This window comes from Oncorhynchus kisutch, unplaced genomic scaffold (genome assembly GCF_002021735.2).
Source record: "Oncorhynchus kisutch isolate 150728-3 unplaced genomic scaffold, Okis_V2 scaffold4043, whole genome shotgun sequence".
NCBI lineage: Eukaryota > Metazoa > Chordata > Actinopteri > Salmoniformes > Salmonidae > Oncorhynchus > Oncorhynchus kisutch.
In genome coordinates this window covers 165001-187349 of record NW_022265988.1, presented here as the reverse complement: position 1 = coordinate 187349, position 22349 = coordinate 165001, and the positions used below count along the sequence as shown (strand labels likewise).

The window sequence follows — 22349 nt, the reverse complement described above, 5'->3', positions numbered from 1 at the left end:
GGGACGAATAGGACACACAAGTCAGTATACATACATGAGTCATAACCCTTCTAATAGGCTGGTGGCAACGTGCCAAACCAGGCCCGTGGGACGAATAGGACACACAAGTCAGTATACATACATGAGTCATAACCCTTCTAATAGGCTGGTGGCAACGTGCCAAACCAGGCCCGTGGGACGAATAGGACACACAAGTCAGTATACATACATGAGTCATAACCCTTCTAATAGGCTGGTGGCAACGTGCCAAACCAGGCCCGTGGGACGAATAGGACACACAAGTCAGTATACATACATGAGTCATAACCCTTCTAATAGGCTGGTGGCAACGTGCCAAACCAGGCCCGTGGGACGAATAGGACACACAAGTCAGTATACATACATGAGTCATAACCCTTCTAATAGGCTGGTGGCAACGTGCCAAACCAGGCCCGTGGGACGAATAGGACACACAAGTCAGTATACATACATGAGTCAACAGTTGAGTCATCTACTTTATGAAATTACAGCCTGATGCATCAGTGAATTCAACTTCAATGGCGCTGCTTTCCTGTGTCCCATTTGCAGCGCACTAAACCTGCAACAAAACGCCACACAAAGGAGAAACATATAGGCCTGTTACAGCAACATTACAGCTGTAGCCTCGGCCTGTTACAGCAACATTACAGCTGTAGCCTCGGCCTGTTACAGCAACATTACAGCTGTAGCCTCGGCCTGTTACAGCAACATTACAGCTGTAGCCTCGGCCTGTTACAGCAACATTACAGCTGTAGCCTCGGCCTGTTACAGCAACATTACAGCTGTAGCCTCGGCCTGTTACAGCAACATTACAGCTGTAGCCTCGGCCTGTTACAGCAACATTACAGCTGTAGCCTCGGCCTGTTACAGCAACATTACAGCTGTAGCCTCGGCCTGTTACAGCAACATTACAGCTGTAGCCTCGGCCTGTTACAGCAACATTACAGCTGTAGCCTCGGCCTGTTACAGCAACATTACAGCTGTAGCCTCGGCCTGTTACAGCAACATTACAGCTGTAGCCTCGGCCTGTTACAGCAACATTACAGCTGTAGCCTCGGCCTGTTACAGAAACATTACAGCTGTAGCCTCGGCCTGTTACAGCAACATTACAGCTGTAGCCTCGGCCTGTTACAGCAACATTACAGCTGTAGCCTCGGCCTGTTACAGCAACATTACAGCTGTAGCCTCGGCCTGTTACAGTAACATTACAGCTGTAGCCTCGGCCTGTTACAGTAACATTACAGCTGTAGCCTCGGCCTGTTACAGCAACATTACAGCTGTAGCCTCGGCCTGTTACAGTAACATTACAGCTGTAGCCTCGGCCTGTTACAGCAACATTACAGCTGTAGCCTCGGCCTGTTACAGCAACATTACAGCTGTAGCCTCGGCTGGCTACTCAACTACAATACATGTTGTGTTCACCGTACCGCAACATTAGAGCTGTAGCCTCGGCCGGCTACTCAACTACAATACATGTTGTGTTCACCGTACCGCAACATTAGAGCTGTAGCCTCGGCTGGCTACTCAACTACAATACATGTTGTGTTCACCAACATGGTCGCTTGTGATTCTACCACCGTCAATAAAGAACATGAGGTGTGGCAAGCTGAAACCGCACATCTCCAAGACACGTCGGGGGGCCTCCGTCATAAAATGTCAAGATATCTTCAAGCACGACGAAGAAGAAGAGCCCATCAGATGTGTGGTGACAAAAGGAGTGTAGCTGGCATTGGGAAAACTGTGGCAGTCCAGAAATTCATCCTGGACTGGGCAGATGGGATAGAGAATCAACATCTAGACCTTTTCATTTTAATTCTCCTTTCTTTACGGGATCTAAATTTGATTAAACATCGTCAATGCAGCCTTCATGGACTTCTTCAGGGGTTATACCCTGAACTTAAGGACATAGACATAAAGATGTATGATGACCATAAGATTTTGTTCATTATTGATGGCCTGGATGAGATCCAACTGCCACTGCAGTTTCAAAAAAACATTCCTATATCTGATCTGTTAGAGTCTGCTACCCTGGACGGTATACTTACAAACCTCATCACTGGCCGTCTTCTCCCTAATGCTCTCCTCTGGATAACCTCTCGTCCAGTAGCTGCCAATCGGATCCCTCCAGAGAGTCGTGATCGAGTGACCGAGATCAGAGGGTTCAGTGATTCACAAAAGGATGTGTACTTCACAAGGACAATCAGTGATCCATTGATGGCCAGCCGTATCATCTCGGGCCTTAAATCAACCCGGAGCCTCGACATCATGTGCCATGTACCGTTGTTCTGCTGGATAGCAGCCGAGACCTACAACCGAGACCTCCAGCCGAGACCTCCAGCCGAGACCTCCTCCAAGGACTTCTGGGAGAGACACCCAGCAGTTCAGAACACAACAAAAAGTTGATTGGATACATCAACGATGTTGAAAAGAAAGTCTCTCTCCCCAGAGAGATGCATCAACCTGATCCACTGTCTGCTTGAGCTGAAGGACCACACCATACTGCAGAATGACAACCAGGTATCGTCTTCCGACACGCCACTAACTCCCTTTCAGTGCAGAATGACAACCAGGTATCGTCTTCAGACACGCCGCTAACTCCCTTTCAGTGCTCTCTGTTGGCATTTACCTTCATGTCAGAGAAGCCTGAAGAGTTTGACTTCAGGAATAAACAAACATCGGAGGACAGTTTCTACAGACTGTCTCCTGCTTTGCAGTCTTGCACTGCTGCACTGTAAGTATCACTGTGTATCACTGCATTAAGTGTGTATATCAAACATGTTTTAAGTTTGCATTGTGATGTTCACATTTAAAAGATTAAAACAGCAACTTTGAACTCTTTCACAGGCTCAACTGTTTCAACTTTGAACTCTTTCACAGGCTCAACTGTTTCAACTTTGAACTCTTTCACAGGCTCAACTGTTTCAACTTTGAACTCTTTCACAGGCTCAACTGTTTCAACTTTGAACTCTTTCACAGGCTCAACTGTTTCAACTTTGAACTCTTTCACAGGCTCAACTGTTTCAACTTTGAACTCTTTCACAGGCTCAACTGTTTCAACTTTGAACTCTTTCACAGGCTCAACTGTTTCAACTTTGAACTCTTTCACAGGCTCAACTGTTTCAACTTTGAACTCTTTCACAGGCTCAACTGTTTCAACTTTGAACTCTTTCACAGGCTCAACTGTTTCAACTTTGAACTCTTTCACAGGCTCAACTGTTTCAACTTTGAACTCTTTCACAGGCTCAACTGTTTCAACTTTGAACTCTTTCACAGGCTCAACTGTTTCAACTTTGAACTCTTTCACAGGCTCAACTGTTTCAACTTTGAACTCTTTCACAGGCTCAACTGTTTCAACTTTGAACTCTTTCACAGGCTCAACTGTTTCAACTTTGAACTCTTTCACAGGCTCAACTGTTTCAACTTTGAACTCTTTCACAGGCTCAACTGTTTCAACTTTGAACTCTTTCACAGGCTCAACTGTTTCAACTTTGAACTCTTTCACAGGCTCAACTGTTTCAACTTTGAACTCTTTCACAGGCTCAACTGTTTCAACTTTGAACTCTTTCACAGGCTCAACTGTTTCAACTTTGAACTCTTTCACAGGCTCAACTGTTGTCACATGACACCACTGCAATGTGCAACTGTGGCCTCAGTTTTCCCATCTCCAAATTCCTGTATTACAGTCCTGGATCTGGGCCACAACAACCTGGGCAATGGAGAGGTGAAACGCCTTTGTGATGGGCTGTGGAACGCCAACTGCAAGGTGAAAACTCTGAACCTCAGTCACAACCATGTTGGTGAGCAAGGTGTTAAGGAACTCTGCAAAGTGCTGATTCGTCCCACCTCTGAACCTCAGTCACAACAATGTTGGTGAGCAAGGTGTTAAGGAACTCTGCAAAGTGCTGATTCGTCCCACCTTGAAGCTTCTGACCTTGGACCTCAGCTGCAATGAACTGGGAACTATTTCCCACTGGGAAAGTGTTTACTTGACACAATATAAAGAAACCTTTCTAATTCTTATCTGAACACATTTCAGATGCATGTGAACTCACACTAGACCCCAGCACAGCGAACGGTTTCCTCGTTCTGTCTGAGGGGGACAGGAAGGTGACGTGCCAGAGGAAGGATCAGCAGTATCCCATCACCCAAGACAGGTTTGATAAATGCAACCAGGTGCTGTGCAAGGAGAGCCTCGACAAGCGGCATTACCTGGAGGTGGAGTGTCTGCACAGCGGTCACATAGGCAGGGCATTACCTGGAGGTGGAGTGTCTACACAGCGGTCACATAGGCAGGGCATTACCTGGAGGTGGAGTGTCTACACAGAGTTCACATAGGCAGGGCATTACCTGGAGGTGGAGTGTCTGCACAGAGTTCACATAGGCAGGGCATTACCTGGAGGTGGAGTGTCTACACAGCGGTCACATAGGCAGGGCATTACCTGGAGGTGGAGTGTCTACACAGCGGTCACATAGGCAGGGCATTACCTGGAGGTGGAGTGTCTACACAGAGTTCACATAGGCAGGGCATTACCTGGAGGTGGAGTGTCTACACAGCGGTCACATAGGCAGGGCATTACCTGGAGGTGGAGTGTCTACACAGAGTTCACATAGACAGGGCATTACCTGGAGGTGGAGTGTCTACACAGTGTTCACATAGGCAGGGCATTACCTGGAGGTGGAGTGTCTACACAGAGTTCACATAGGCAGGGCATTACCTGGAGGTGGAGTGTCTACACAGCGGTCACATAGGCAGGGCCTACAAGGGAATCGACAGGAAAGGAACCGGTGACAGCGTAACACTAGGATGCAATGCCAATTCTTGGACTTTGTACGCCTCGAAGTATAAGGGCCATACACAGCACAAAGACATGCTACACAGGTTACAGCTCCCCCAAATCAAAGCACATGTGCCCTACAGAGTAGGAGTGTTTCTGGATTGGCCGGCCGGCACGTTGTCCTTTTACATGATCAACCAATTGGGCGCACTGACCCATCTGTATACATTCCACACCACATTCACTGAGCCTCTTTATCTTGGGTTTGGACTGAACTCTCCGACCATCTCTTATAGTCACAGCCTACGACAGTGGACTGAACTCTCCGACCATCTCTTATAGTCACAGCCTACGACAGTGGACTGAACTCTCAGACCATCTCTTATAGTCACAGCCTACGACAGTGGACTGAACTCTCCGACCATCTCTTATAGTCACAGCCTACGACAGTGGACTGAACTCTCCGACCATCTCTTATAGTCACAGACATGTTTTACTGTGTCACATGGTGGAGTGGGAGAGGGGTTTAGACAGGGGACTGCTGTGTCACATGGTGGAGTGGGAGAGGGGTTTAGACAGTGGACTGCTGTGTCACATGGTGGAGTGGGAGAGGGGTTTAGACAGGGGACTGCTGTGTCACATGGTGGAGTGGGAGAGGGGTTTAGACAGTGGACTGCTGTGTCACATGGTGGAGTGGGAGAGGGGTTTAGACAGTAGACTGGTTTAGACTGGACTGCTGTGTCACATGGTAGAGTGGGAGAGGGGTTTAGACAGTGGACTGCTGTGTCACATGGTGGAGTGGGAGAGGGGTTTAGACAGGGGACTGCTGTGTCACATGGTGGAGTGGGAGAGGGGTTTAGACAGGGGACTGCTGTGTCACATGGTGGAGTGGGAGAGGGGTTTAGACAGTGGACTGCTGTGTCACATGGTGGAGTGGGAGAGGGGTTTAGACAGTGGACTGCTGTGTCACATGGTGGAGTGGGAGAGGGGTTTAGACAGTGGACTGCTGTGTCACATGGTGGAGTGGGAGAGGGGTTTAGACAGTGGACTGCTGTGTCACATGGTGGAGTGGGAGAGGGGTTTAGACAGTGGACTGCTGTGTCACATGGTGGAGTGGGAGAGGGGTTTAGACAGTGGAGTGGGAGAGGGGTTTAGACAGGGGACTGCTGTGTCACATGGTGGAGTGGGAGAGGGGTTTAGACAGTGGACTGCTGTGTCACATGGTGGAGTGGGAGAGGGGTTTAGACAGTGGACTGCTGTGTCACATGGTGGAGTGGGAGAGGGGTTTAGACAGTGGACTGCTGTGTCACATGGTGGAGTGGGAGAGGGGTTTAGACAGTGGACTGCTGTGTCACATGGTGGAGTGGGAGAGGGGTTTAGACAGTGGACTGCTGTGTCACATGGTGGAGTGGTAGAGGGGTTTAGACAGTGGACTGCTGTGTCACATGGTGGAGTGGGAGAGGGGTTTAGACAGTGGACTGCTGTGTCACATGGTGGAGTGGGAGAGGGGTTTAGACAGGGGACTGCTGTGTCACATGGTGGAGTGGGAGAGGGGTTTAGACAGTGGACTGCTGTGTCACATGGTGGAGTGGGAGAGGGGTTTAGACAGTGGACTGCTGTGTCACATGGTGGAGTGGGAGAGGGGTTTAGACAGGGGACTGCTGTGTCACATGGTGGAGTGGGAGAGGGGTTTAGACAGTGGACTGCTGTGTCACATGGTGGAGTGGGAGAGGGGTTTAGACAGTGGACTGCTGTGTCACATGGTGGAGTGGGAGAGGGGTTTAGACAGTGGACTGCTGTGTCACATGGTGGAGTGGGAGAGGGGTTTAGACAGTGGACTGGTTTAGACTGGACTGCTGTGTCACATGGTGGAGTGGGAGAGGGGTTTAGACAGTGGACTGCTGTGTCACATGGTGGAGTGGGAGAGGGGTTTAGACAGGGGACTGCTGTGTCACATGGTGGAGTGGGAGAGGGGTTTAGACAGGGGACTGCTGTGTCACATGGTGGAGTGGGAGAGGGGTTTAGACAGTGGACTGCTGTGTCACATGGTGGAGTGTCTGAACATGCCCTTGGCTATGCTTGGTTGGTAAATGATGTCTGAACATGCCCCTGACTATGCTTGGTTGGTAAATGATGTCTGAACATGCCCCTGACTATGCTTGGTTGGTAAATGATGTCTGAACATGCCCCTGACTATGCTTGGTTGGTAAATGATGTCTGAACATGCCCCTGACTATGCTTGGTTGGTAAATGATGTCTGAACATGCCCCTGACTATGCTTGGTTGGTAAATTATGTCTGAACATGCCCCTGACTATGCTTGGTTGGTAAATGATGTCTGAACATGCCCCTGACTATGCTTGGTTGGTAAATGATGTCTGAACATGCCCCTGACTATGCTTGGTTGGTAAATGATGTCTGAACATGCCCCTGACTATGCTTGGTTGGTAAATGATGTCTGAACATGCCCCTGACTATGCTTGGTTGGTAAATGATGTCTGAACATGCCCCTGACTATGCTTGGTTGGTAAATGATGTCTGAACATGCCCCTGACTATGCTTGGTTGGTAAATGATGTCTGAACATGCCCCTGACTATGCTTGGTTGGTAAATGATGTCTGAACATGCCCCTGACTATGCTTGGTTGGTAAATGATGTCTGAACCTGCCCCTGACTATGCTTGGTTGGTAAATGATGTCTGAACATGCCCCTGACTATGCTTGGTTGGTAAATGATGTCTGAACATGCCCCTGACTATGCTTGGTTGGTAAATGATGTCTGAACATGCCCCTGACTATGCTTGGTTGGTAATGATGTCTGAACATGCCCCTGACTATGCTTGGTTGGTAAATGATGTCTGAACATGCCCCTGACTATGCTTGGTTGGTAAATGATGTCTGAACATGCCCTGACTATGCTTGGTTGGTAAATGATGTCTGAACATGCCCCTGACTATGCTTGGTTGGTAAATGATGTCTGAACATGCCCCTGACTATGCTTGGTTGGTAAATGATGTCTGAACATGCCCCTGACTATGCTTGGTTGGTAAATGATGTCTGAACATGCCCCTGACTATGCTTGGTTGGTAAATGATGTCTGAACATGCCCCTGACTATGCTTGGTTGGTAAATGATGTCTGAACATGCCCCTGACTATGCTTGGTTGGTAAATGATGTCTGAACATGCCCCTGACTATGCTTGGTTGGTAAATGATGTCTGAACATGCCCCTGACTATGCTTGGTTGGTAAATGATGTCTGAACATGCCCCTGACTATGCTTGGTTGGTAAATGATGTCTGAACATGCCCCTGACTATGCTTGGTTGGTAAATGATGTCTGAACATGCCCCTGACTATGCTTGGTTGGTAAATGATGTCTGAACATGCCCCTGACTATGCTTGGTTGGTAAATGATGTCTGAACATGCCCCTGACTATGCTTGGTTGGTAAATGATGTCTGAACATGCCCCTGACTATGCTTGGTTGGTAAATGATGTCTGAACATGCCCCTGACTATGCTTGGTTGGTAAATGATGTCTGAACATGCCCCTGACTATGCTTGGTTGGTAAATGATGTCTGAACATGCCCCTGACTATGCTTGGTTGGTAAATGATGTCTGAACATGCCCCTGACTATGCTTGGTTGGTAAATGATGTCTGAACATGCCCCTGACTATGCTTGGTTGGTAAATGATGTCTGAACATGCCCCTGACTATGCTTGGTTGGTAAATGATGTCTGAACATGCCCCTGACTATGCTTGGTTGGTAAATGATGTCTGAACATGCCCCTGACTATGCTTGGTTGGTAAATGATGTCTGAACATGCCCCTGACTATGCTTGGTTGGTAAATGATGTCTGAACATGCCCCTGACTATGCTTGGTTGGTAAATGATGTCTGAACATGCCCCTGACTATGCTTGGTTGGTAAATGATGTCTGAACATGCCCCTGACTATGCTTGGTTGGTAAATGATGTCTGAACATGCCCCTGACTATGCTTGGTTGGTAAATGATGTCTGAACATGCCCCTGACTATGCTTGGTTGGTAAATGATGTCTGAACATGCCCCTGACTATGCTTGGTTGGTAAATGATGTCTGAACATGCCCCTGACTATGCGTCAGTTTAAATCAACTAGAAAATGCTGCAGCCTGGTTTGCTTTATAAGGAATTTGAAAATATTTATATTTTAACTTTTGATACTTAAGTATATTTTAGCAATTACATTTACTTTTGTTACTCAAGTAATATTTTACTGGCTGACTTTAAATTATACATTTTCTATTAAGGTATCTCTCTTCTACAACACTTGGGTTAAGACTGTATTCTCTTGTATCAAACGGAGCAGATCCCTTGGCTTTAATGTCATGGTAGGGGTCACAAGGGTTACTGCCAAAGTAAGCTACCTTGGTGGGAAGTTAGATAGTCACCCATCTGTACCACATCCATACTGTAATGCAATTGTTTTATGCATTAAAGAAAAAAACATCAGTGTCGCTGCACAGTCATTGCATGGGCCTCGTTCAGTCTCCAGATAGAAATGCCAGTAATAGAGCCGACGCGATTCATTGTTTTACATGCCATAGCGACATGTTTGTTCTACATAACATTATTTCTATCTGAATGTTCCAGAGCGTTGTGTCCTGCTGAACACTCCCCTTGTCTAGGCCGCGTGTGTTTATTGCACAGATCACGTCTACAATACAAAACAGATTCAAGTGTAGACTGCAAAGTTTAGCATAGCTAAATTAAGTCACACCCATTGATGCTCGTCATAGGTCCGTGGCCGTTTCTTTCGCATTGGGGACAACAGCTGTTGACGACTAGCAATAGCTAGGTTTCCATCCAATTGATGACGTATTTTTATGCGAATATTCTCAAATCCGCATTTTCCCAACAGACAGGTGTTTTCATTCAAATTGACTTGTTGCAGAAAAGACTGCGTGATGACGTAGTGCACTAAATACCGTTTGCTGTTAAATTCCCAATGTACCAAATAAAATAAAGATAAATCACTTATCAAAAAGCAATCACTTTTGCATTGGAACACACACAATAGTACTCATCAATCCACGGGCTTAATGAAGTCATCTGTTTACACCCGACTTCGCCATAGGCCAGGCACAAGCGAGGTTCCAAATCGAATGCGATCAACTCTCAGCTGGTGTAAAACGGGCGAGATTAATCGAACCTACTCACTGTAGTGAAGCCTAACCTGCTACATTAGTTATCCTAACCTGCTACATTAGTTATCCTAACCTGCTACATTAGTTATCCTAACCTGCTACATTAGTTATCCTAACCTGCTACATTAGTTATCCTAACCTGCTACATTAGTTCTCCTAACCTGCTACATTAGTTATCCTAACCTGCTACATTAGTTATCCTAACCTGCTACATTAGTTATCCTAACCTGCTACATTAGTTAGCCTAACCTGCTACATTAGTTATCCTAACCTGCTACATTAGTTATCCTAACCTGCTACATTAGTTATCCTAACCTGCTACATTAGTTATCCTAACCTGCTACATTAGTTATCCTAACCTGCTATGTAAACAAAGTATTTGTGTCGAGAAACGGCCAGTCTCATTATCATCGGAATTGACCAAAGACAAGCACCAATGGGCGTTTCCTGATGTCAAGAAACGATCACATGAAGAAACAACCCGAATTGCGTTCTGCAATTACACCATATTAGAGACTGCGTAGACTACAAAGTGGTTACCTGCACACAATAATATTATGGATAGTCATTAATAAAATTGTTCGTTTTAAAACGTTTACATGTTTTGCTAGAATAACGATTTCCCTAATAAACCAGTTTATATGGCCACATCTGAAATCAGGCTACTGATGGGCCTTTTGATAAATGCAGAAAATAGCCAATCAAAATAAACGTTCTACCACAGTGACCATATTATCTTTGCGAAGACTATTTGATTCTGAATTAGGACATAATGACAAAGTTTGTATGTGAAAATTGTTTATAAAATAAATACTTTCAGTTTTTCCGAACTCATCTCATTCGCGCCTAGAGCGAAACTTGCGCTACCGGGTGCTACGGCGATTATGCTGTTTACGTGTCCTAATGTTTTGTTTTTTTACTCCGAAACCCAGGTGTTTTAATCAATTTATGCTTAATTCGATCATGACCTTACGCCGATTTACGATAAGAAGAGCAAGGTGTTTACATGACTATTGCCATACTCGGCCTTCACCCATAATCAGTTTTAACATCAAATAGTTAAGTGTGAATGTAAACGTGGTTGGTGATCGATTGACCGACAACCAATTAGAATGTCGTTGAGGAAACATTGTGTCGAGTGGGCGGGGAGAGAACGACAGACGGACTGCTTTCACAAACTCTGACACTTTCTCTCACAGTCGCCCTAGTAAGGATTAACCTACTTTCACTCTTCTGACCCTCGACATGTCAAACAACAACGCCAGCAGCAACTTGGTCGTCGCTCAGAGAGTAGTGAAACAGCTGCGGTTGGAGGCCAGTGTCCGTAGGATCAAGGTAAACGGGATCGTCAGCAACACTAACACGGAAGAGCTGTTAACGACACTCCTGTCGCTGGGACAAGCGTAGCCGCTTGGAGTAGGCTAGTGACGTGAAACAAAGTAGCAAAACACGAAGTTACAATGATGCAAATGTTGCTTTATGAAGTTGTCATGTTAGGTATAATACAGTTGTACATGTTGCTACCTTGTATCAATGTTGTCATGTTACAAATGTCTATTGAACAGTAGTCTACATCGTCGCCTCCTGTCAGTAGGCTAGTATTGTTGACAGCCAAAATAATAACGTCGATCAAATAGGAAAGTAATTCATAATTCAATCAACTTTTGCCTGCTATCGAGACAGTCTTAGGTCCATGGTCCTGCATCGGTGGCCTAGTGAAATAGATTGAAAGTCGGGTCTGAGTGTTGGCCTATCTTGGATGAGTCAGTTCACTGACATTCCCACGGGTTAGTAATATTCCGAAGCCATTTTTTCTTTCTCTAAGTAAACTTGCCATATAACTGCCTCTCTCTACTGTAGCTAGGCTACTTCTAGCTCCCGAAAACCCTTTTCCGCATGTAGGGTTTTCAGCCATTACTTTCGCCCACATTTGGCTCTGTGTATGTAAACTACAATTCTGAAGCTGTGTTTTTAAGGTCAATAATCATCGCTTTCGGGAACCTATGCTAATATGCCCCTTGTCTTGTCTCAGAATATTTTAAATGATAACATATACAGTTACTGTAGCCATAGACAGTGGGTGGGGAGGGGCTATGTCTACAGTAGGTGTGTCTTTGTTTATTTGAAAGAGTATTTCTATCTGACATTAAAGACTAGGCGCATAGGTTGCGAAAGCCGTTTCAGGAAATCGATGATTGACGTTTATCTTATTGTAGCCATAGGGGGCGGCATTTCTCCCCGCTCTGCTGACCAGTATTTCCTCAGCCCATACACGAGTAGCCTAAAAGGCCTAGTGCACTAATTTGATGGGGGGGGGGGATATGAATGATCAGTTAAACGATTTATCAGGGGGTGCTGCAGCACCCTCAGGACCACTCCCCTTGGCTATGTGCATTTCACACTATGTTGAGGTTAAATCGGAGTAATTCTTGAATGGATGTCAACCCCAATACTTGTTCACGTCACCAATCAACTGCATTAGTTTAACGACTGACTACCACCAATGATTTCTGTAAGCTAGTTATGCTACCAGTTTATACGAATGGGAGTTAGCATTTAGCAGTCACTTCTTCTAAACCTGAAAAGGAACAACTTCTAAATGTTATGCAGTGAAAACAGCCAAATATATCTAAATCAGATTTTAGTAACCACAGCGTGGGCCTCTTACAATACATCAATCATGACGGATTTGACAAATATCCACTTTATTTCAGATTTGTTGTCTGTGCACCAATCCAGCATCCTATCCCCCACTGCATTCCAATGACCTCTTTAGCACATCTATCACCATTACCTCCCCGATCTCTTTCCAGGAGTTCAATCCCGCCCCCACACCGTCAACCAATCATGTCAATGTGGAGCTAAGCGGAGCCCTTCGCATTGTTACAAAATGAGGCACGCGTTACGCACAGGTGTTTGGAGCAGCTAGATAGGCCGCCACCGGTGCTAATTAGCTATGTCTTCCGCAAACAAGCGCAGTAACATGGACATATGGCCATGTAGGAACACGAACCGTAACTCTATTATGGTCTCTAATCATTTACATGTTGTTTTGAAAATTTATTTATCGCTGAAATGAGTTGTTTTTATTTAACCTTTATTTAACCAGGCAAGTCAGTTAAGAACAAATGATTATTTACAATGCCAGCCTATTCAAGACGATGCTGGGCCAATTGCGCGCCGCCCTATGGGACTCCCAATGACGGCCAAATGTGATACAGCCTGGAATCGAACCAGGGACTGTAGTGACGGCTCTTGATGCGTTCCTTATGTTTCCAAAACGGTACCACAAGCGATGTGTTTTCGTGTTTATAGCAAGCATCAGGGCTCCTAACAAAGATCCCCAGGTCAGAAGACACTTATCGTCACACTTATCGTCAATAAGCACTGAAGTAGTTAGCATCTATGAATGGGGAAGGCTACTTCCTGTACAGGGCATGAAGTACCCTCTTCTTTGCATTGGAAATCCAGCTGTCGCCTAACGGTCGTTTAGTCACTAGAAAATGTATTCAAAACCTCTGTGTTGACATCTGTTACTATGGAAATGAGGCTGTGTAGTAACACCAGTGGTACAAGGTTTAAATGTCACATGCACAAGAACAGTGAAATGCCTTATTTGTAAACTCAAAACCCGACAACACAATAATCAATAACAATGTATTGCTAGAGAAAAACCACGTGCAATAAGAAATATGAAGTACAGGATGTAGGTCAGCATTCTATATACAGGAAATATATTCCAATACCATATTTACATGTGCAGGGATACTGGAGGGATGGAGGTAGATATGTATAGGGGTAAGGGGACAGGGATACTGGAGGGTGGAGGTAGATATGTATAGGGGTAAGGGGACAGGGATACTGGAGGGTGGAGGTAGATATGTATAGGGGTAAGGGGATACTGGAGGGTGGAGGTAGATATGTATAGGGGTAAGGGGACAGGGATACTGGATATAAGATACACAGAGTAGCTGTGAGTGTGTGTTGGAGTGACAGTGTGTAGGGCTCTGTGAGTGTGTGTTGGAGTGACAGTTTGTAGGGCTCTGTGAGTGTGTGTTGGAGTGACAGTGTGTAGGGCCCTGTGAGTGTGTGTTGGAGTGACAGTGTGTAGGGCCCTGTGTGTGTTGGAGTGACAGTGTGTGTTGGAGTGACAGTGTGTTTGCATAGAGACAGATGGGTCTTTATTGACCTTTTATTTCAAAGGTCAACTCTTATCTATGTATCAGTCGTATTGCTCTGGGATAGAAGCTGTTCAAGAGCCTGTTGGTGTCAGACTTGATGCACCGGTACCTGTTGCTGTGTGGAAAATAGTCTGGCTTGGGTGGTTGGTGTCTTGGCCTTCTTTTCCCACCACCTGATAGAGGTCCTGGATGGCAGGGAGCTCAGCCCCGGTGATGTACTGGGCCGTCAACACAACCCTCTGTAGCGCCATGCGATCCAGGGCGGTGCTGTTGCCATACCAAGCAGTGATGCAGCACACAACCCTCTGTAGCGCCATGCGATCCAGGGCGGTGCTGTTGCCATACCAAGCAGTGACGCAGCACACAACCCTCTGTAGCGCCATGCGATCCAGGGCGGTGCTGTTGCCATACCAAGCAGTGACGCAGCCAGTCAATATGCAGTACGGAGACCATGTTTCCTCCATGTCAGCTCTCCACTCTCTACACCTGTCATGTGTTAGTAGCATACAGGCCCGGGTTCCCAGATTAAACCTGCTCCTTGGTATGTGTCTGGGGGAACCGGTCCATAGAAACTATCCTGTAGCTTCACTCCAACCCTGTTCCTGGAGAGAAACTCTCCTGTAGGTTTTCACTCCAACCCTGTTCCTGGAGAGAAACCCTCCTGTAGCTTCACTCCAACCCTGTTCCTGGAGAGAAACTCTCCTGTAGCTTCACTCCAACCCTGTTCCTGGAGAGAAACCCTCCTGTAGCTTCACTCCAACCCTGTTCCTGGAGAGAAACCCTCCTGTAGCTTCACTCCAACCCTGTTCCTGGAGAGAAACTCTCATGAAGCTACAGGAGGGTTTCTCTCCAGGAACGGGGTTGGAGTGAAGTTACAGGAGGGTTTCTCCAGGAACGGGGTTGGAGGGAAGCTACAGGAGGGGTTTCTCTCCAGGAACAGGGTTGGAGGGAAGCTACAGGAGGGTTTCTCTCCAGGAACAGGGTTGGAGTGAACCTACAGGAGGGTTTCTCTCCAGGAACGGGGTTGGAGAGCCGTGGTATATAGTATCTAGGGGCAGTTTCCCGGACACAGATTCAGCCTGGTCCTCGACAAATAACAGCTTTTAATAGACATTCTCCATTGAGATCACTGTCTAGTTCAGGACTAGGTTTAATCTGTGTCTGGGAAGCCGCCCCATAATACATCAGTCCCAGTCATATCTTTTTGTATTCTGTAATGAATCATTATTATAATTAACCCCCAGGTGTCTCAGGCTGCAGTGGACCTGAAGAACTACTGTCTGCAGAACGCTCACCAGGACCCTCTCCTGATGGGGGTCCCCTCCAGTGACAACCCCTTCAGACCCCCCAAGTCCTGCAGCCTGTTCTGAGGTAGCCTAGAACACCTTTGTCCTCTCTCCTCCTCTTCCTCCTCTTCTCGGCAGGTCGCCTCGAGGTTAGAGCATTGGACCAGTAACCAAAAGGTCACTGGTACGGACACCGGAGCCGACAAGGTGAAAAATCTGCCTCTGTACCCTTGAGCAAGGCACTTAACCCGAATTACTCCAGGGGTGCTGTACAATGGTGACCCTGGTTGTGACCCCACAGGAGGAGTTGGGATATGCAAGAAACACATTTACATTACACACTTGTGTAACAGGACAAATATAAGCCCCCCCCCAAAAAAAAATAATATTATTACCTCTCTCTGCCAAGTCCTGCAGCCTGGTCTGAGGTAACCTAGTACACAGTCTCCTATCCTCTTCTCCTTCTCTCTGCCAAGTCCTGCAGCCTGGTCTGAGGTAACCTAGTACACAGTCTCCTATCCTCTTCTCCTTCTCTCTGCCAAGTCCTGCAGCCTGGTCTGAGGTAACCTAGTACACAGTCTCCTATCCTCTTCTCCTCTCTACCAAGTCCTGCAGCCTGGTCTGAGGTAACCTAGTACACAGTCTCCTATCCTCTTCTCCTTCTCTCTGCCAAGTCCTGCAGCCTGGTCTGAGGTAACCTAGTACACAGTCTCCTATCCTCTTCTCCTTCTCTCTGCCAAGTCCTGCAGCCTGGTCTGAGGTAACCTAGTACACAGTCTCCTATCCTCTTCTCCTCTCTACCAAGTCCTGCAGCCTGGTCTGAGGTAACCTAGTACACAGTCTCCTATCCTCTTCTCCTTCTCTCTGCCAAGTCCTGCAGCCTGGTCTGAGGTAACCTAGTACACAGTCCTATCCTCTTCTCCTCTCTACCAAGTCCTGCAGCCTGGTCTGAGGTAACCTAGTACACAGTCCTATCCTCTTCTCCTCCTTCTCTCTGCCAAGTCCTGCAGTCTGGTCTGAGGTAACCCAGTACAGTTTCCTATCCTCTTCTCCTTCTCTCTGCCAAGTCCTGCAGTCTGGTCTGAGGTAACCCAGTACACAGTCTCCTATCCTCTTCTCCTCTCTACCAAGTCCTGCAGCCTGGTCTGAGGTAACCTAGTACACAGTCTCCCATCCTCTTCTCCTTCTCTCTGCCAAGTCCTCCAGTCTGGTCTGAGGTAACCTAGTACACAGTCTCCTATCCTCTTCCTTTCTCACCCCTCTAATTCCTGCCTGGTCTGAGGTAGTCTAGGATGCCTTCATCCACTCTCCTCCTCTTCTCCTTCTCTCTCCAGAGTCTCTCTGCAGCCTGTTCTAAGGATGTACACCTTCGTCTCCTCTTATCCCTCCCTCTTTCTTCTCCACTCTCTCACCTGTTCCAGTCTCCTCCTCCTCCTCTCTTTTCCACTCTCTCACCTGTTCCAGTCTCCTCCTCCTCCTCTCTTCTCCACTCTCTCACCTGTTCCAGTCTCCTCCTCCTCCTCTCTTCTCCACTCTCTCACCTGTTCCAGTCTCCTCCTCCTCCTCTCTTCTCCACTCTCTCACCTGTTCCAGTCTCCTCCTCCTCCTCTCTTCTCCACTCTCTCACCTGTTCCAGTCTCCTACTCCTCCTCTCTTCTCCACTCTCTCACCTGTTCCAGTCTCCTCCTCCTCCTCTCTTCTCCACTCTCTCACCTGTTCCAGTCTCCTCCTCCTCCTCTCTTCTCCACTCTCTCACCTGTTCCAGTCTCCTCCTCCTCCTCTCTTCTCCACTCTCTCACCTGTTCCAGTCTCCTCCTCCTCCTCTCTTCTCCACTCTCTCACCTGTTCCAGTCTCCTCCTCCTCCTCTCTTCTCCACTCTCTCACCTGTTCCAGTCTCCTCCTCCTCCTCCTCTCCACTCTCTCACCTGTTGCAGTCTCCTCCTCCTCTCTTCTCCACTCTCTCACCTGTTGCAGTCTCCTCCTCCTCTCTTCTCCACTCTCTCACCTGTTGCAGTCTCCTCCTCTCTTCTCCACTCTCACCTGTTCCAGTCTCCTCCTCCTCCTCTCTTCTCCACTCCCTCACCTGTTACATTCTCCTCCTCTCTTCTCCACTCTCACCTGTTCCAGTCTCCTCCTCCTCTTTTCTCCACTCTCACCTGTTCCAGTCTCCTCCTCCTCTCTTCTCCACTCTCTCACCTGTTCCAGTCTCCTACTCCTCCTCTCTTCTCCACTCTCTCACCTGTTCCAGTCTCCTCCTCCTCTCTTCTCCACTCTCACCTGTTCCAGTCTCCTCCTCCTCCTCCTCTCTTCTCCACTCTCTCACCTGTTCCAGTCTCCTCCTCCTCTCTTCTCCACTCTCACCTGTTCCAGTCTCCTCCTCCTCTCTTCTCCACTCTCACCTGTTCCAGTCTCCTCCTCCTCCTCTCTTCTCCTCTCTCACCTGTTCCAGTCTCCTCCTCCTCCTCTCTTCTCCACTCTCTCACCTGTTGCAGTCTCCTCCTCCTCTCTTCTCCACTCTCACCTGTTCCAGTCTCCTCCTCCTCCTCCTCCTCTCAAATCAAATCAAATCAAATCAAATTTATTTATATAGCCCTTCGTACATCAGCTGATATCTCAAAGTGCTGTACAGAAACCCAGCCTAAAACCCCAAACAGCAAGCAATGCAGGTGGAGAAGCACGGTGGCTAGGAAAAACTCCTCTCTTCTCCACTCTCACCTGTTCCAGTCTCCTCCTCCTCCTCCTCCTCTCTTCTCCACTCTCACCTGTTCCAGTCTCCTCCTCCTCCTCCTCCTCTCTTCTCCACTCTCACCTGTTCCAGTCTCCTCCTCCTCCTCCTCTCTTCTCCACTCTCACCTGTTCCAGTCTCCTCCTCCTCCTCCTCCTCTCTTCTCCACTATCACCTGTTCCAGTCTCCTCCTCCTCCTCTCTTCTCCACTCTCACCTGTTCCAGTCTCCTCCTCCTCCTCCTCTCTTCTCCACTCTCACCTGTTCCAGTCTCCTCCTCCTCCTCCTCTCTTCTCCACTCTCACCTGTTCCAGTCTCCTCCTCCTCCTCCTCTCTTCTCCACTCTCACCTGTTCCAGTCTCCTCCTCCTCCTCCTCCTCTCTTCTCCACTCTCACCTGTTCCAGTCTCCTCCTCCTCCTCCTCCTCTCTTCTCCACTCTCACCTGTTCCAGTCTCCTCCTCCTCCTCCTCCTCTCTTCTCCACTCTCACCTGTTCCAGTCTCCTCCTCCTCCTCCTCCTCTCTTCTCCACTCTCACCTGTTCCAGTCTCCTCCTCCTCCTCCTCCTCTCTTCTCCACTCTCACCTGTTCAGTCTCCTCCTCCTCCTCCTCCTCTCTTCTTCTCCACTCTCACCTGTTCCAGTCTCCTCCTCCTCCTCCTCCTCTCTTCTCCACTCTCACCTGTTCCAGTCTCCTCCTCCTCCTCCTCCTCTCTTCTCCACTCTCACCTGTTCCAGTCTCCTCCTCCTCCTCCTCCTCTCTTCTCCACTCTCACCTGTTCCAGTCTCCTCCTCCTCCTCCTCCTCTCTTCTCCACTCTCACCTGTTCCAGTCTCCTCCTCCTCCTCCTCCTCTCTTCTCCACTCTCACCTGTTCCAGTCTCCTCCTCCTCCTCCTCCTCTCTTCTCCACTCTCACCTGTTCCAGTCTCCTCCTCCTCCTCCTCCTCTCTTCTCCACTCTCACCTGTTCCAGTCTCCTCCTCCTCTCTTCTCCACTCTCACCTGTTCCAGTCTCCTCCTCCTCTCTTCTCCACTCTCACCTGTTCCAGTCTCCTCCTCCTCCTCTCTTCTCCACTCTCTCACCTGTTCCAGTCTCCTGTCTGGGTTTTGGAGGAGATAGATGCTGGTGAATTGGCAATATGTCAGATGCTCCTAATTATAATAATTATGTGTGTGGTTGATAGTAATTAGTTTATTTACCATCTCTCTCTCTCTCTCTCTCTCTCTCTTTGTCTCTCTCTCTCTGTGTCTCTCCCTCTCTCCCCACCTCCTCTGTCTGTGTCTCTCCCCCCCACCCCCTCTGTCTCTCTCTCTCTGCAGCAGCAGTCAGTGTATGGAGGAGGACTTGTTGCTGTATGTCCTATGAGGGACCCTTCCTCTTCTCTCTCTACTGCTGGTCCATTTGTGTGTTGCAGCTATCCCAATGTTAACCTCTAGCCTGATCCCAGATCTGGCATGCCAAGGCTCGACAATGACCAAAGATATTGGCAAGACCGCACAAACAGATCTGGGACCAGGCTAGACAGTCCATGTATTAAGATAAAGCCTAGTAGTGCCATTATACATGTATGTTCAGGATGTTGATGTGATATCCTATTTGTTATGATGATCATGATGATGACATTGTATTAGTGTTGTAACTTCCTGAAAATTCCCCAGTTTTCCAGAAATTCCTGTTGTAAGATTCCTGGAATCGGGAGGGAATAAGCAGAAAACCCAGGAATCTTCTACTGGAATTTCTGGAAAAATCTGTCAAGTTTTAGAAAGTTACTGTAGTTCTCCAACCCTACATTGTATCTATGCACTGTACTTTCCACCAGTATATCAGCCTCTGACAGGCAGGCAGCCAGTGAATGTGCCTATGAGGTTGTCTCCCAAATAGCACCCTATTCCCTATATAGTGCACTACTTTAGACCAGAGCCCTATAGTGCAGTATATAGAGAATAGGGTGTTATTTAGGATGTAACTTGTGTCCGATGACATGTACAGCACAATAAGGAAGTGACCAACCGTTGAATGTTTTAACCAGGGTACGTATTGATGTTTAGCCTACAGTTCTAGCCGATTGGCCTACATGCTGTCTTGTCACCTTCTATTGCTTGTGTTCCATGTGCAGTATACTTCCTGGTACAAACTACCACATGGTACAGGTTGACATTCTCAACCCAGGGATCCAGAACCATAGAATTAGAATCTAGAATTCATGCGGAACACTAACCACATCTCCCCAGTTGTACTCTATACAAGAGACTGGCAGTTACATGTTTCTTTTAAACTTTCGTCAACCTATTTTATTTAAGATTTTATGAAATAATCAGGCTTTTTATCGAAGGGTTCGTTCATTCGGTTGTGATGATACTGATGTGATCTTAAATGTTACATTGTTGTGCCCTCCTGTACCTTTTTTTTAGGAAGACACTCCTGTCCTTGGCCTTTTTCCCTGGAAATACTCATGTCCTTCTCACGTTTTCCACTAGCCTACATTCAGTCACAGATAACACTATAGCATGGTTTTCCACTAGCCTACATTCAGTCACAGATAACACTATAGCATGGTTTTCCACTAGCCTACATTCAGTCACAGATAACACTATAGCATGGTTTTCCACTAGCCTACATTCAGTCACAGATAACACTATAGCATGGTTTTACACTAGCCTACATTCAGTCACAGATAACACTATAGCATGGTTTTCCACTAGCCTACATTCAGTCACAGATAACACTATAGCATGGTTTTCCACTAGCCTACATTCAGTCACAGATAACACTATAGCATGGTTTTCCACTAGCCTACATTCAGTCACAGATAACACTATAGCATGGTTTTCCACTAGCCTACATTCAGTCACAGATAACACTATAGCATGGTTTTACACTAGCCTACATTCAGTCACAGATAACACTATAGCATGGTTTTCCACTAGCCTACATTCAGTCACAGATAACACTATAGCATGGTTTTCCACTAGCCTACATTCAGTCACAGATAACACTATAGCATGGTTTTCCACTAGCCTACATTCAGTCACAGATAACACTATAGCATGGTTTTCCACTAGCCTACATTCAGTCACAGATAACACTATAGCATGGTTTTCCACTAGCCTACATTCAGTCACAGATAACACTATAGCATGGTTTTCCACTAGCCTACATTCAGTCACAGATAACACTATAGGAAATGGGAACGTATTTAACTAAGACAAACACTCATTTCCATATGCCACAGCTGGTGCTTCAGCTTGTTTCAGGTTACTGATTAGCCACATCACCATGACTGCCATTTTTATGATTCCATCAGCCTACATCGCAGTTTGTTTTTATCGTTGAACTGTGAGCGTGGAACTGTCTAGCCTCGCTACCGGCCTTGAATGAGGAGTTTTAATTTGATACCTGGTATACTGTCGATCCTCTGTGCCTGAGCTTTGTAGCTGTGTTATACTGTCCATCCTCTGTGCCTTAACTTTGAAACTGTGTTATACTGTCGATCCTCTGTGCCTTAACTTTGTAACTGTGTTATACTGTCGATCCTCTGTGCCTGAACTTTGTAACTGTTTCCAACCTAGTAAATCACATTTACCACTATGTTTGTGTGACTACTTTATGTATGTGGGTGGTTCTTTGGATAGATTGTTGATGCCTAAACATTTTTGAAAGGCATACTTCCAATGTGCCAACAAAGCAACAAAACAAACTTCAGTTTCTTAGCAGCAGGCCAGCATTCCGGAGTCGCCTCTTCACTGTTGACGTTGAGACTGGACAGAGGATTCTGCCTAGAATGCCAGCATTCCGGAGTCGCCTCTTCACTGTTGACGTTGAGACTGGACAGAGGATTCTGCCTAGAATGCCAGCATTCCGGAGTCGCCTCTTCACTGTTGACGTTGAGACTGGACAGAGGATTCTGCCTAGAATGCCAGCATTCCGGAGTCGCCTCTTCACTGTTGACGTTGAGACTGGACAGAGGATTCTGCCTAGAATGCCAGCATTCCGGAGTCGCCTCTTCACTGTTGACGTTGAGACTGGACAGAGGATTCTGCCTAGAATGCCAGCATTCCGGAGTCGCCTCTTCACTGTTGACGTTGAGACTGGTGTTTTGTGGGTGCTATTTAATGAAGCTGCCAGTTGAGGACTTGTGAGGCGTCTGTTTCTCAAACTAGACAGTCTAATGTACTTGTCCT

The 22349-nt window shown here is 47.1% G+C and overlaps 1 protein-coding gene across 2 annotated transcripts; it reads left to right on the top strand.

Moving 5' to 3' along the window:
* Window positions 1-10973: 10973 nt before the first annotated feature.
* LOC109886672 (guanine nucleotide-binding protein G(I)/G(S)/G(O) subunit gamma-5-like) lies at window positions 10974-21756 on the top strand. Of its 2 annotated transcripts, none has more exons than XM_031821997.1 (3): window positions 10974-11312; window positions 15403-15529; window positions 19491-21756. In XM_031821997.1, exons 1-2 carry the CDS (start codon window positions 11223-11225, stop codon window positions 15526-15528), a joined length of 216 nt encoding a protein of 71 aa, XP_031677857.1. In that variant the 5' UTR covers window positions 10974-11222; the 3' UTR covers window position 15529; window positions 19491-21756. The 2 variants fall into 2 exon arrangements, with proteins under 2 accessions (XP_031677857.1, XP_031677856.1); XM_031821996.1 differs by having other exon boundaries at window positions 11017-11312; window positions 19488-21756.
* The last annotated feature ends 593 nt before the right edge of the window (window positions 21757-22349 follow it).